The sequence below is a fragment of the Perissodus microlepis genome, chromosome 10 (genome assembly GCF_051167445.1).
Source record: "Perissodus microlepis isolate ML-2025 ecotype Zambia chromosome 10, ASM5116744v1, whole genome shotgun sequence".
NCBI lineage: Eukaryota > Metazoa > Chordata > Actinopteri > Cichliformes > Cichlidae > Perissodus > Perissodus microlepis.
The window spans coordinates 17,753,832-17,769,765 of record NC_140470.1 but is presented as its reverse complement, the minus strand read 5'-3'; the positions used below and the strand labels follow the sequence as shown (position 1 = coordinate 17,769,765).

Genomic DNA, 15,934 nt, shown 5'->3' with positions numbered 1-15,934 from the left:
TAAGGAGCTCATGACGAGTGGATCAGACAACTTTTTTTTTTTTTTTCCAGACAACTTTTAACATGAGTGGCAGAGACTAATCTGGTATAATGCTGCTGTAAGTTTCCAAAATATATTTTTGGAAGCTTAATTAAGGTTGTACGGTGTGGATGAGCATGGCCACCCTTCATTTGTTTAAGTAAATCTGCCAGAAAGTAACTGCTCAGCCATCTCCACACACACGCGCGCGTATGTGTGAACAACAGAAAGTGCGACCTCACACTCTGGACTGGTGAACCTCAGTCAGCTGAGCTCTCTGTCTTTCCTCACCCTCTTTGTTCCCATAGATACCACTAGACACCTCACTCCCACTGCCTTACATAACGTGGTTCTTCTGTCAGAGACACACCAGTTGACTCATACACAGAAGACATCATCACACAGTCCTTACCATCACGCTCCCTGTTTGTTTTGCCCCAGGTGCTCATTTTATGGGTGTGCTGTTCTCCGAATATTATTCAGAGAGCAGCTAAATAGTTTTTGTCTTACATGGCCTGTTAAGCCTGTTTGAGCGGCGTGTCGATGTATTGATTTAACAGAGAATTAATTGAATTTGCTTGTGTGTGTTTTGTTTGTTTTGTGTGTGTGTTTGTTTTAAGATTTTAGAAAATTGTTGAGGGAGCGTTGTTTCACGCCTGTAGATTTAACGGAGCTCTGAGGGTGTTTGATTATGCATTAGCCCGCACATTGGAGACCCCAGAGATACTGTTATATAACACAGCTCTATATGGAAAGACATATTGCTGTGTGTATGTGTGTGTGTGTCTGTTTACATGTACACTTCAATGGCTAGTGTGATGTAATGCCGTGATGCATTTTTTTGTAATTGATGTTTTGATGTCTCAACAAGGACTGATGGCTTGATTTTAAAAAATCAAGCCATCAGTCCTTGTTTTTATCTTTTCTGAGCTGCAGGCAAAGCTAATTGTGTCTAAAACAATCTTGTCAACGTACAAACTAACAAACCTGACCTCCTCAGAAAGAAACGCTATTTGCAAGCAGAGCTTTTGTTTCTGTAATGGGCTCAAGAGGGCACCATTGTAGAGCCGGTGTTTGGGCATGATAATGGCAGGAGAAAAATAAAGATGGAAGATAATCAGCTGTTAAACTACCGCTGTGGACAATACAGCTACAATACTGAGGAAAAAGTGCTGAGTCACCCCTCATTTCTTTATATTTTATCGGGAAAATGAAAAATAGGTGCAGTGATTTGTTGAAGCATGCAAAAATAATGCAAATACATTATATAATGCAAAAACAGAGTTTTTACACTTCTAACAAGCTTGAAAGTCAATATTTGGTGTGACCACCTTTATTATTTAACACAGCTTGAAATCTCTTTGGCAAGCTGTCTTGTTATATCTCTAAGTAGTCTTCAGGAATAGTTCTTGGGGCTTCTTGAAGGACATTCAAAGCTCTTCTTTGGATGTTGCTGCCTTTTATTCTGCTCTCTGCCAAGATCCCACACTGCTTCAGTAATGTTGAGTTCTGGACTCTGTAGAGAGACGAATCCATGGCTGATAGTGTTGCTTTGTGTGTTTTTCTCTCTAGGTATGCCTTTACTGCATTAGAAGTGTGTTGTCATGCTAAAAAAAGAAGACTCCACTATGTTTTACTGATACCTGTAGACTGTTGTACCGCTCTCCTGATCTCTTCTTTACATATTAACGATGATTCAAACCAAGTAGTTAAGATCTGTTTTTGATTTTTAGTTAGTCAAGTTCTTGTGCAGTTTGACATACCTTGGCTATTTCTCCCTGTTTCCCTTCCACTCAGATCATTTCTGATGAGACCACAGCAAACAGTAGATGGGTTAACTGAAAGGCCAGATGCATCTCTCGGGTCCTGTCTGGATCTGGCTTGTTTTCTATTCCTTAAAGACATGACTTTCAGATACTGTTCATCTGCTATTAATACATTTTTATATACCGCCACTTCTTTTTGTAAGATATGACACATTTTGAGATAATAGCTCCTTCACATCTGCCTTCATGTTGGTAATTTTCATTGATTCAACTAAAGAAATGGGGTCATATTATGTTTTGTTTTATTTTTTTGTGACAGGCTGTCTTATGTTATGGTTGAATGGTTCTTAGATTAGTGTTAAGTTGCTTAACAATTGAAAGACAATCCTCTGAAAATGGTCAGAGACAAGGACCGGACTGAAAGTGATTGAAAAAGGTATTTTAAAAACCTGCAGAGAGCCTGAGGCAAAATATTACAATAGGGTGGCAGACAGTAGAGTAATTGCAGTGGTGCATTGCAAACTTTTAAACGTGATCAATTTTAAACTCGTGACACATCTTTTCACTTGTATAGGCTGTTTTAATCAATTGAATCTATTTGATGTTTTAGTTTAAGTCAACAAAAATGAATTATTAGTCTGATAATCAAGCCTTCTATTCTTCCCCAGCACTGGCTAAAAATAATTACACACCTTTATGGAATGCAATTCTTTTGCGTACAACCTTGTACGCAGTGTACAATGTGGTGTTCATACTCTACATTATAAAACAAAAATCTAAGTAGTTTTGAAGGCATGCGGAAAATGCAGCCGCTAAAAGTGAAAGTTTCATTTTCACTCTGAGAAGTCACTCTCAGCTTAAACCCTGCAGAAACACGCAGTAAATATAAACATGTCAGTTACTTTGCCTGTTTAAACCAGTTTTATGAAGGCATGCATGTATAAAGTAGGTGTTGTACTTAATCAGCTTTGTTCAGCACACACCAACCAGCCAATTCTAACATTTAGTGACATCATGAAGGATTCCCTTACTTTTAATTCAATGCTAATTCCTTTGTACTGTTCACAAGGAAAATTTAAATGTAGGATTCTTACATATAACTTTTACTTAAACAAAAACAATTTGCTAACCTTCATTTTTTTTTATTGTCACACGCATCAATGATGATAATGATTTAGTAAGACTGAAAGGTATTTGGTGCTTGATTTAACCACAAAGTAAAATCACTCTCCTTTATTATAAGTGTTAACTCAAAATATGCACTCAGTCATACGCTCTTGCGGGAGCAAATGTCCCCTGTGATCTGGACTGATGCTTGTGGTGAGGCGCGGGTGTCATTAACTGTGAACTGAATTAGTCTTGATTTGTTGCTTAAGACCAGAAGTAAACTTGTTTATCTTCTCTTGTTCGACCGGCTTGCTGAGTGTACGGGGGAGTCTGGGAAACTGTTAACAAGACAACGTATTTGACTGACAAGAGAGATAAAAGTCCCCTGTCACAGAGGTCCCAGATGGTGCAATTTAAATAGTAAGTGGAGGGATGATCAGAGAAGAAATACAAGGGGTTGCTTTGGGCTGCTGAGGTTAAACTAAGAGGTACAAAGCAGAAAAAGGTGAAAAAAATAGGGTTTAAAATGACCATCATTCTCAGATTAATAATTAATTCTATGAATCTTGTTAATCTGGGATGTGAACAGATGGAAAAAGCAGCAAAAATGCAATTTTTGATTTTTAAAATAAAAGATCCCACAAAAAAAACTTGATCGTGGCACAGTCTCCTTTGACTTAGACTGTGTGGGAGGAAGTAGTTTCTACATTTCAGACTGAATGTTGAATGTGAGACTGGATGGCTCCGCTTTGTCTTCTCAGCTCAACTTTCACCTCTGACTTGCAGGGACACATTTCTTTCTTTGTTGGCAGTGTTGTGGCTGATAACTAAAGTTGAAAAGCTGCACAGTCTACATAAAACTGAACAAAAACAGAGGGACACTCAGGGGAGGAATCCCAGTTAAGGAATGGCAGCTGTTTATTTTAGCCTATGACCCTGTGGTTTGTGTGTGTGTCTCTTTGGGTCTATTTGGTTGTCCCATAACACCAAAGCATGTCTGTACTGCGGGCAGAAGCTGGTGCTTATCTCATAATTCATATTCAGGCTGATTTGTGTGCAGGCTGTTAAGTAACTCAGAAATTATGACTAAAAAACTAATATTATACTAATAGTCAGGTCAGGTTGTTTCTAATACATATCTTAATGAAGATAAAATGAAAATGCAGAAAAGACAGATACTTTTATCTGTAGGGTTTCTTTGATTGGTTGGTCAGAATTAAAGATTAAATACAGAATAAAAGTCTCCTGTTTGTGCATGTGTGTGTGCATGTGAGGAAGAGTGAATGAGTCTGTTTTTAATAGTTGGCTGTTGTGCTGCCTTAGGGGACGGCACGCCTCTCTAACTGACTTTGGCACCGAGCCTCACTGTGCCTGTTTGCCAGCCGTTAACTATTTCCTTGCTCTTTGTTTTGTCTCCAGACACTAGCTTGTGTGATGTATTTATTTGACCTTTGACCTTGATGGCATTTGAACTCTCCTTTGTTTGTGGTGATTGTGGAGATTCAAGAAAGACAGATTACAAAATTCAAGGAAGGAAAATTCTCATTTCCTGTTAGCAGCCTGTGGCCGGTGTAGCTTCAAGCAGACGGCCTGAAGCAGGGATGAGAAGAGGGCTACAGAGTTGTGGTAACGTCACTTCTTTCTAAAGCCACATGCCTTACGTATATATTTTTTCATTTTCAACAAAGACACCACTTCCTGTGTATAAAAAGCATCACCCTCTGCACAACACCATCTCGCTTTATCCAGCATTTTTCACAATGCGGTTTCCTACTCCACTGAACCTGCAAACAGTGTTTAATGTGTAAAGTGGGTTTAGTGTTTTCCCATAAGAGAGAGTTTTAATCATCCTAATTAAACCTGTGTTGCAGTCTTTACATGGAGGACGTGAAAGTTTTGTTTTCACACCTACATGCGCAAAATCTCGGGATGATTCACCAAGTGAAGCTGATGTCATGACGATGGCGTAAACAGCAGGAAGTCACCGGAGGATATGGAGCTCCCAAGAGATGTTTACCACCTTACCTGCAGAGAGAAAATTGAGTGAGGAGTAAAGAAAGATTACACTTTTTTAATAAAGAACATTTACTTGAATAATTCATGTAGTGTAAGGGTTTTGAAAAAAACCGTGCACATTATTTGTGAGGCTTTGACTTTAAAATTTTCCATTTACATATTGAGGAAGACTTTTAGTAATGTGAGTTAGGATTGCTGGATTGCAGCATTAAAGAACCACATAATTAGGGTTAAACTAAAACAGTGCAGTGTATTCCCTGTAAGATTTGTTTTTGGATAAGGGGCTGGGATGTCATTTGCGTTTTGACATTTGGCGTAATTCCTGGTCCCTTTCCAGAATTAGATCAAGGAAGTTTTACCTTCAACAATAACAGTAGCCTACTTATATCATAACGTTGTAACATTTCCGTGTATAGCTGTCATTGTTTTCTTTTTTTTCATGTGTGTACATAAATATGCATTTGCCAGGCTTTATTTGACAGATTTAAAACCACATGACAATCGCACCCCACAGTTGTCTCTGAAATGTGTGTACTAATCAGCAGCTGATTGCTACAAACATAATTTTAGGCTACTGTGCTTCCTGTTTGTGTTTTCACCCACCCAAACACCCTACCCCCCACCCCTCCAAGCTTTGTTAATGGGTGTGTCTGTCCTCAGGAATCCTACACCATTAACAATTGAGGTTACTGTAACTGGCTAAACAGCTTCGACCAGTGAGCGCAGGGTATCTGACACACCAACACGCAGTGTTCCGGCTATCCAAAGCAGTAAACAGATGCCATTCTTTAATGCTCTACTGCTACGCGAGAGGGGAAAAAGGATGAAACAAGAGTCAGGAAGCAGGTGTGTGAGAGAGGACGCAAGAAAGAAATCATTTTTCTCATTGCCAAAAATGCCTCTGTGAGGGAAGGTGAGTAGGAGAGAGGAAAAAGAGAGGAAGAAAATGCGAGGGAGTGGAGGGGGTAAAAGAACCACCCAGATTTAACAAACCACCCAATCAAGCTGCGTTCTTGGAATTGGCTCCCTCCCCTTTTTTCACCACCTGAGAGTGAAGAAACACAGCTGTGCCTCAGAGGGCTGAAAAAGACAGAAGGAGAAACGCTCTGAGAGCAGGTGAGAGTTGAAGTGGGGCACGCAAAGAGAAGGAAGGTTTTACAGAAAATCTGCTTTCAAATAAAATAAGAATTTTTTTTAAAAAATGTTTTAAAAATCTTAAACAACTGTGAGAAAGCCTCGAGAGGAAGACCTGAACTCTCAGGAGAACTGTGTAACAACAAAGCGATGAGCTCACTGTCTCGGGATTGAATGAACACAACATAAAGAGAATAAACCCTGAAAGGAAACTGGATACCAAAATGTGGGGAAAAAGGTGATGAAGAAAATGAAAATGGACTGAATGGCCTTTTTAAGTATTTTTCCTTCCTCTGGGACCATGATTTTTTTTTATTTTGAGTCTTCTGTGGAACAATGTAAGGTTGTCTTTCTTCCTCTGAGGAGGGCCACATTTTGACAATATTCTACGAGGTGTCGGTGAGCTCCTGTGGAGACTGGCTAATGAACAAATAGGGGAGACATGTCTCTAGAAGATGTCAAAAGCACCACCAGCCTTGGGGCTGAAAGCAGTGCTTCAGATCATTGCAATGGCCACTGTCTGAACCAAAATCAGGATCACGGGGTGAACCAGAGTGAAGGCCAGGATGGGATCATTCTGGACCGTATTGCCTCTCTGTCAGTGGATAAGTTCGATCCCAGTGACTTCACAGGGAGGTTTTCAAAGATCCAGTTGAGGTCCAAAAAGAGGAGAGGGATCATTAATAGAGGTATGTGGAGACTGGCTCTACAAATTTTGTGTGTTTTGGGGTTTTTTTGTTTTCTTCTTCTGAAGAGCACAAATGTGAATGAACACAAGATGAGTCAACACAGAGAGGAGGCAATGAGATACATGTTTTGTAATATTCCCAGGAAGTTTGAATGCGATTGCTTATTTGTCATGACCTGAGGAGTTAAGTTTAAGGGTGGAAATGGCAGAAAGACAGGTCGAACATCCAGATGAAAAAATGATCCTCCGCTCGCCAGCTGGAATGTGGGTGTGTGCGGTTTTTAGCCGCTTTGAGATTTTAAATAACTCAGATCTTCTGCTACCTGTTTAGACCCCGTCTGCCTCTTTATGTACACCACTGCAAAGCTTGTCTTTGTTGTCACTTGGAAACTAAACTCGACAGGTGTATTTGTTGTGGGTTTTGAAGACCCTGTGAAAACTGATACCCTCTGTGTCTTTAGAAAATACCACAAGGTTACTCCACTGATCATGAATCCAGAAAGAGTCATGCCATTTCTGGCCTCAGGATTGTTGTTTTCCTCAAACCACTTGTTCTCTCTCAGCTTACCTTAAACTCTGTGAATTTTATGTCTAAACACTTCCAACATTTTAGGGAGTCTTTACAGGTATACTTGGGATCAGAGTATTGTTTAAATTTTGTAATAATGTATCAGTTTTTAGATTTATTAAGTCAAGTAATACTGAATGGCATTTGAAGGAAGATCCAATTGAAGGCACTTTAGGATAAGAAAAGCAGAATGCTTATTTTGTGTCTCTGATTGAACTTGAAAAAAGATGGAAACATAGGTGCATGTTGAAGAGTGAAAAGGGGGAATTTTGGTGTGAGGTAGTGTCTGTGCAACAAAGCAGCACCTGCACAAACATGCCTTTATTGAGACTTCTCAATAAATGAGCTTGTAGAGTGCAAATGTCAAAGAAATGCGGTGAAATGTAAGATTATAGAAGCCTCTGCTGCTGAGATAATCTACATGTGTTAGTCTTTGATGGTACACAAATGTGTTTTCACTAGAGTTATCTGACCCAGCTGTGTCAAGGACGCACTACTGTGTGAGCCCCGAGCCTCAAACAGCCTCTCTGTGGTCGTTTGAAGCAATTTATTTGCAATCTGTGTTTACGCGTGAGAGTGTGCTCATGTGCTGTGTTATGCTGGTTCGGTTAGCATGACAAAAACACATCACATTAACAGATGTCTGACACATGTTGACTTGTTTACTATGGTTTTTGTGATTGTGTCAATTTGATTTAGGAAGCTGAAATGAGTAATACAATCACGGATGAATAGACATTTATGCTAGAAGTTCATTCCTTGATTGAAATGTAATATTAAACATCCACAGCTCCAACATCTCCATCATTAGGTCGTGAATGATAATGCTCCAGTGAAACAATGTCTGTCTGTGCTAGACACAATGTATCAAACAGTCTCTGTTTGACTGATGAAATTGTGTAATCTCACTGGGATTACGTTTCAAGTGTGTGTCTTTGATTCAAAGATGTTGTTTAAAGGACATACCATTCGCTCCTTCTATTGTTATTGTAAATTGTTAAAGTTACAACTGTTAATTTTAATTTAAGAGAAAAAATAAATATCTCAAAAGTTGGCAAATTAGTGTGATACTAAAAAAGTTTTTTAAAAAGTGATTCCGTTTTTGTGGTTGAGGCCAGGTACGGTGACGATCACATGGTTAACTATGACTGTGACTCTGTGCCTGTTATAAACTTTCTCCTCATGCTGAAAGTGAGAAATCGCCTCTTTCTGCATCACTCTCTGTGTTTGTGCTGATGTGGAGGGCAGCTATTTACACCTCTGTACCCATTCTGTGCCACACAGCAAGTGGGAAGTGTTATATTTATGTAGTGTAAGACTGTCTCCACCCTCCCTGTGACAGCCACTCAGTTAACAACTTTTCTGGTTGAAACATTTTCACTGTCAGTATATTAGATAGTTGACACATGGCAAATATTGGCATGAACAGCTCTGATCTTTCCAGTCTAGAAGAGATGACGTCAGCTCATCATCATCATCATCATTTATTCCTTTACTTTAAAAGCAAAACAATAAAAAAAAATAAAAAATAAAAGCACCAGCAGTGAAAGCTGTTCTGGAATTTACTCTTGTTTGCTTCCCTTCTCTTATCACTTCTGAGCTTGGCTTCTGTCTCTCATTAGCCACTGTTTGCTGTCTGACTAGAATATATGTAACTCCACACATGATTTTCTTCTTCTCTTCTACTCAGGGCAGGATTGGGGATACACTGACATGCTCCACCATCTCATGATACAGAATGGTTTTACACAAAAGGCCCCTTCGTACTTTCAAAAGCTGAAAGGGTGGTGTTGTTTCTTCACATTCTGTTGATAGCATTAGTTCAACCTGTAAACGGTTTTGATTTAGAATGAGTACCATTAATGGAGATGACTCAGCTACTTATCTTGCAGATAGTCTGTTTAGCGTTGCTGGTTTACACACTGCACATGATTTAAGCTCCATCTTTGATTGTTTAGATGGAGTGGCCCCCTAGTTAGCAACCATCATTAGCAGTGGAGTCTTTTGGGATAAGCTTTGTAGAAGTGTGCAGTGGCTCGATGTTTCTGAGGCTCAAAGGTAGCATACCTTGATGTGGATAACGTCCTCACACCTCCTCGCTGATGTATTGTTTTATAACCATCTTATAACTGCCACATTTTCAGAACAACAGGTTTGCATTATCTGATGCTGAGCAGCCTCATGCTTATTGATTGTATCACTCATTCATTGCACCACAAAAGGTCAGGTTATTATGTTAGACGTATAAACAGACGTATAAGTACAATAAAAATGAATTGGTGACCCATTATACTTGTAGACCAAGTATAAATGAAATCTTAATTTACGCTTAACATGTATAAGTACCCTGTATATATGTGTGTGTTCATGTGTGTTTGCCTGTGTGAGTAAAGGAGTCACATTCCAACAGCTGGCATGCCCGGGCCCCTGCTCAGAATGTGAGGAATCTCAGCCGCTCCATAGGGGTGTGTTCATCTCTATGTCCATGATTTTTTTCTCTCTCTCTTTCTTATAGGCTCCATAAATGTGTCATTGTAACCCAATGGGAAATATGCCCCCTTTCCCCATTGTAAGTCCTGAAATTTTATTGATTTTCCTATTGTGCATCTGCGCTGTGCTCCGGCGAACACTCTGCAGGCTTCGTTTACATCAGTCAGAGCAGAAAGAGTCAAACGGCATCTTAATTAGAAAGGTCTATTTTCAATGTTGAGCTTCTTCTACAATCTCTCACAAGCGTGTCATGTTTAGCCAGTACATAACATTTCAAATTTCCCATATATAGCCCCACCACCACCACCACCAGCAGCAGCCGGCACATGTAACTGTTTAACCTAATGTGGGTCAACAAACAAACATGCAAACATTTTCATGCAGTCTCACGAGCAAGACTGGGTGAGTAAGATAAGAGTGCAGACTTTTAAATATGATTTAGCTGTCATCTCATCAGTACAGCACTTGGTGCACCAGCAGTCAAGTGGTTGTTATACACAGGATGTTTTGACAGTTTCAGGAGAACGTTTTGAAAATTGCTTCATATCTAATGATTGTCAGTTGGGCTTGATTGGCTTGTATGCAGGTTAACAGCCAAAATTCTGATTTGCTTATTCTGTCAGGCCCAGCACCGTGATGGGACAACAGACGTTGCAGACAGGAATAGGCTTTCAGTGCTTCTTTGATATATTTCTCCTCCTTTGAGATTAAACTGTAATTGTCTGTTAATATGAACCAGGCCATCCATGCTTGGCAGCTCTCCTGTGAGCTGCCAAGCTTTGCATAATACTGTATCCTATACACTCTTTACTCTTCCTCTCACTCTCATTTTTTTTGCTCTCCCTCCCTCGGCCGCTCACATGTCCTGTGGCACTTCCGCTGTTCATCCAGGGAATTGCACAATGACCCTAATTATCCACTTGTACTTCCAAGCTTTTTCAGCCAACCGTAACATCACTGCCATAACTTTATGCTTAGGCAGACATTTTCAAAGGCTTTTTAAGGTAGAAAGAATTTAGTTTGTACTTAGGTACACTAAAGACTCAGTTAGAAGTTGAACTAAAGCTATGAGATGTGGCAGGTTATTATGAGATGCTAGCAGAGTCCTGACATACAGTGTGTTGGCATTGGCCTGTGTATCTACTTAAAGGAAGACAAAATTAAATATCAGCTGCACTGCTAAAGTTTAGGTAAGGGCTGCTTAATCAAGCAAAGCAGATTAAAATTTCTTAAGCTGTGATAAGCAAAGGGAGCCAACTCTTTGCTTCGATTTGATTTTTCACACCATGACTCTGTATCTTCCCACTACACACTCGAAACAGCAGAGATACCTCGTTTGCAAAAAAAAAAAAAATCAAAGAATCAAGCTCACATTCGCCACATTAAATATTTATCGTCTGGAAATGATATCCAGCAGCACCAAGGCACCTGAAATGATCACAAAACATTCACTGAAATGTCTCGCTGTTAATTACGTGATCAAATTTGTAAAGCATGAACATTGCATCTAAATTATTGACAGGTTAATTTCCCATGTGCCACATGAATCATTTCAATTCTGCCAGAGGTGTGAAGCAGTTGTACCAGCTGATAAGTCAGGAATAAGTCAGACTTCATTATCAGTGTCAGTGTCTAGGCTGGCTGACAACAACAACACATTTAATTTAAAAAAAAAAATCTCTATTCATCTGAAGGGTGTAACAAAAAGGTTAAAAAATAACTTTTTTGCTTGATTTAATGAATAAAAAATCACTGCAAGCAAACTAGTGACAAAGATGATGATGAATCATGGAGGGAACTTGAATGTCTGCACCCGATGTAACTTGCACATGTATTAAATGGTGTTAAAAATATCCATTAAAGAAAGAGAAATATATTTTAGTTTTATTTTTGTTTATTTTTTGTCTTCTTCTTCCTTCTGGGATTTGGATACAACAAGTAAAGTATGCATACTATACACAAAAACACACTATTGCCCATTTCTTGTTTTTATACTTAAGATGAATTATTTAGAGTTGTAAAGAAGAGGTTAAAGGAAAAGGTAGAAGGGGGGAAGAGGGGAAAAGAAGGGATAGATAGAAAGAAGGAAAGAGACAGGGCAGAGAAAACCCCAACAATCCCCTCTGAGCAAGCACTAGGGCGACAGTGGGAAGGAAAAGCTGCCTTTAAACAAGCAGAAACCTCCAGCAGAACCAGACTCAGGAGGGGGCAGTCAACTGCCGGGACTGGTTGGGGGTGAAGAAGGGAGGGGAGAGGTGTTAGGAGAGAAAGGGAGAGAGGGGAGAGGAGAGGTGAAAATTAAGATGGAACAGTGGTGGAGGAAGATGAGGCTACATCAGGTGAGGAAGCAGCAATGTCCCTCCACCAGAACAAGCGGAAGCACTTTTTCTTCTTTTTCAGGTGCTGTTCCATGAGGGCCTTTTTCTCCAGGATCAGGGCTGTCAACTCATCAATTGTTTCTGCATTTTGCTTCTCCAGTTTCTGGCATCTTTGCTTCACTTCTTCAAATGTTGCTTGTGTTTCTCCAAGCTTTTCTTTCAGTTCTTTAGCTGATGCCTCCTGTGTTAGATTTGCCTTAAGCATGTCTCTATTTCTCTCTTGTGCGTTGTTGTGCAGGTGTTCTAAGTGCTCATTTCTTCTCTGGATTTCTTTAAGCGTACGCTGCAGGTCTTCATGTATTTTCTCTTGTTGTTGCTTTTCCGCCTGTATTTCAGTGTTCTGGCGCCTCAAGTTGTTGAAGTTCAACAAGATCCCATTAATGAGCTCTGAGTTATTTCTTGCAATTCCACTGATCCTACGCAGCATCTCCGAGCATCCACTTTTTCATTTTCTCCTTCCAGTTCAGTTGATTTTTCCTTCATTTCATTACAAAATTCTTGCAGTTGTACATTTTTCCTCTCAAGGTCCTGGAGAATAAGTTTTTCTTGTTTCTGTTGTTCTTTCTGTTCCTCTTCTTCTTGAAGAAGCATTTTATTTTTGAATTCTGTTTCATCAAGCTTTACCTTGAGCATTTGGTATTGTTCCTCCATGCCTTTGAGTTTGCACTGCATTTCTCTCTGCTTTATGTCTTCTTCCTCCTTTTCTTGGAGGATTTCTTTAAATTTTTCCAGCGCTTCATCAAGTTTTGCTTGGCACTCCTGATTTTTTTTGGCCCATGTCTCGGAGATCCCACTGCATCACCTCAATAGTAGCGTTCCTGTCTTGAAGCTGGGCAGACATCTCTTTTACTTCGGCGCTCTTTTTCTTGTTCTCTTTAATCAGGAACGCAATCTGCTCTCGTACTTGACCAAACATTATTCCTCAGCCCTCATTAATAATGTTTATGTCAGGCTGGCGTTGTTGTCTTTCTTCAAGGTGTCTATTTTGTGCTTCTATTTGTGTGCGCTTCTCCTGGAGTTGAAGCTTCTCTTCTTCAAGGTGTTTAATTTTGTTTGGTAGGTTGTAGTTCTCCTTTCCTTCTTTCCTCTAATGCCCTTTGAATGAATAAGGCGCCATCTGGGAAAATTGGCTGGCCACACCAGGAAGAAGAGGCGGCGTAATCCTTTTTTCTTTGTTGGTATTTTCTTGGATACATGTTGGAATCTGTGCACAGTTACTCTGAAAAGGTTTCCAAATATTTCCAAATGTATCTGGTCGAACGTTTGAAGACTGCGAACAAGCTGACTAAAAATTGCTGCTTTTCACTTGTATTTATGGAAAATCAATCATCAAAGGACTTAAGATTCCTTGCGACATCATCACTCCATAAGCCAATGAGATTGTGACATGACATTTTAGAATGGGAATATTTTTTTAAAACCCTTTTCAAAATTAACTTAATATTTGAGTGAAAAGATTGAAAAAAAGATTGGGGTTTTTTCTACATAATAGAGCTATAATAAATGTTCGGGGGGGGGGGTTTAAGTACAGAAATCAGCTGCTCAAATATTTTTATTGACTTTTGGTGTTGGGAATGATTTACAGTCTGTTCTGTAGGAATGCTGAATTAATATATTGACTGTCTGGCCCCTTCTGGCTACTTAATAGTTTCTGAAGGAGATTTTGTTCATCCCCAGCTGATCTCCATCCATATTTATATAAAATCTAGCATGCTCTACACCAGCGGTCCCCAACCTTTTTTGCGCCACGGACCGGTTTATGCCCGACAATATTTTCATGGACCGGCCTTTAAGGTGTCGCGGATAAATACAACAAAATAAAACTAGCACCGGTACCGAAAAAAAATTAGATTTATTCATAACACAGGTGAAAAGACTCAGGAAAACAGAGTTAACGATAAAAACAATAACAAAATAACGCTGAAAACCGATAAAAACCCTGAAAACCATACATTTCAGACCTGAGCCTCATCTCTCGTGGCCCGGTACCAAACGACTCACGGACCAGTACCGGTCCGAGGCCCGGGGGTTGGGGACCGCTGCTCTACACCACACAAAGTCAGAAGCCAGTTAAAATCTGTATGTGATACCTGAGGTGGTGCTGCACTGACCAGTTGTTTCTGGCAATTTGCTGGTTCAGCCTGCCTATCACTGCTACTCTTGGCTCTTATTGGTCAGTGCAGGCTGACGGCATGCTCACTCAGCACAATATGAAACAGAGCAGGAAAACAATAGAAACATTAGTGCCGTTAGTCTGCTCCATTATAGCTACAGCGGTATGAAAACTGCCTTTTCATTGTCACTCACTCACTAGTTTTCACCTTCCCAGTTTATCACCCTCTATTTTCAGCATACCCTCTATGTAGCACTAGCTGGTGTGTGTGTGTGTGCGTGTGCCCCCCCCCCCCTGCACTCTTTCTCTGTCTTCCCTCTAAGAGGATTGGCTGCTTGCGTCTACCAACATCTGTGTATCACTGTCCTGAGAGAGCAAAACAGAGAGGGGATGGGGGGTGTTTGCCAGCAAGATAGCAACACAGAGCTCAGGCAAGCCTGAGAGACACTATTTCTCTTTCTCTCTGGCATACACACACTCTTCCTCGTGCACACACGCAAACAAACACACACACTCAGCAGTAGACAGCCGCAACATCCGCATCGCTCGCTGCCCACCTGCATCCTTCTCCCCCTTTCTCCGAGCCTTATTCCTGTCGGAGCGCTCTCCTCTTTCTCTTACTTGCTCCGTCTGCAACGCCTCATCCTGCCGTCCTGTCCCCCCTCTGCTGTCTGTCACCGTGGCGACATAGCCTCTGCAGCCATGGCGACCAGCCAGCAGGATTCGGGCTTCTTTGACATCAGCCTCAAGTCTCTGCTGAAGTCCTTTGGAGGCAGTGAGTACAGCTAACAGATCACTGTTGTTGTTGCTTGCTGCTGTGCCCAACAAATGTGTGATACAGTCTGCCCTCAACTCATCATTAATGGATCCTGCAGTGTGCAGACTATGCTTATTTGTGTTTACGTTTGGAGTTCAGGGACAAACGGACGGCACACAATGTGATCGACACTGTCAACATTTGGCAATATTACGTAACGTAATAATGGAAGACAAGTAGTTGAGCAAGAGCTCCAGAGAATGAGGGTAAATCTGGCTTCTCAGCAGTTTTCTATATAAAACATTACTTAACAGAAAAAAAAGTGTCACTATTTGACTTTGAGCCTGGTACAGAAATTCTAAAGTCAATCAGAATTTGTCAATAAATAAAAACAAAACAAAGCTGTCTGTTTACATGTGATATTATTATGTGCGGTCCAGAAGACTTAAAATATCTGTTTACAAAACAGAAGGTAAAGCCACTGTAGGTCGCTGTGAGGCAGTCCGTCACCGGCAGCATCTCTCTCGACTGTTTTCACTGGGACATACTGTACTTTACGAATCTGAGACATTACAGTAGTCAGAACACATCGCTGTATTATCGCCCCATTTGGACTCATCGGTGTGCAGCCTGTAGTTTACCTTGTAGAGAATGCAAAGATAAGCAATAAGGCTTTGTTGTTGTTGTTGTTGTTGTGCTGCAGTGATTTTCCTGTACTGGCTGATCACTTCTTGTGGTAGTCTTCAGTTTGTTTATGTGTGCCTCTTTGAGAAGTCTCTAGATTCCATGAGAATTTCTTGCCTTTCACACAGCTCATGTGTCAGGTGTGCTTTGAAGGTTACTGACAGCAGGGGTTACGTCGGTGCAGTGGTTAAGGAGGAATTTCATGGGCCGTGTCG

General features: G+C 40.5%; 1 protein-coding gene across 7 annotated transcripts in view; it reads left to right on the top strand.

Moving 5' to 3' along the window:
* Positions 1–15,934, top strand: part of fryb (furry homolog b (Drosophila)) — a 53,866-nt gene that overhangs the window by 1,854 nt on the left and 36,078 nt on the right. For 2 of the 7 annotated variants that reach the window (XM_084940423.1, XM_084940422.1), the window contains exon 1: positions 5,706–6,730. The exons of 1 other annotated variant lie outside the window; for it this stretch is intronic. In XM_084940423.1, coding sequence (XP_084796549.1) covers positions 6,484–6,730 — 247 coding nt within the window. In that variant the 5' untranslated portion in view covers positions 5,706–6,483. Of the gene's footprint in view, positions 1–5,705; positions 6,731–14,734; positions 15,054–15,934 lie in introns of those variants that run through there. 4 more of the 7 variants (XM_084940425.1, XM_084940424.1, XM_084940427.1 and 1 more) reach the window with 3 other exon arrangements.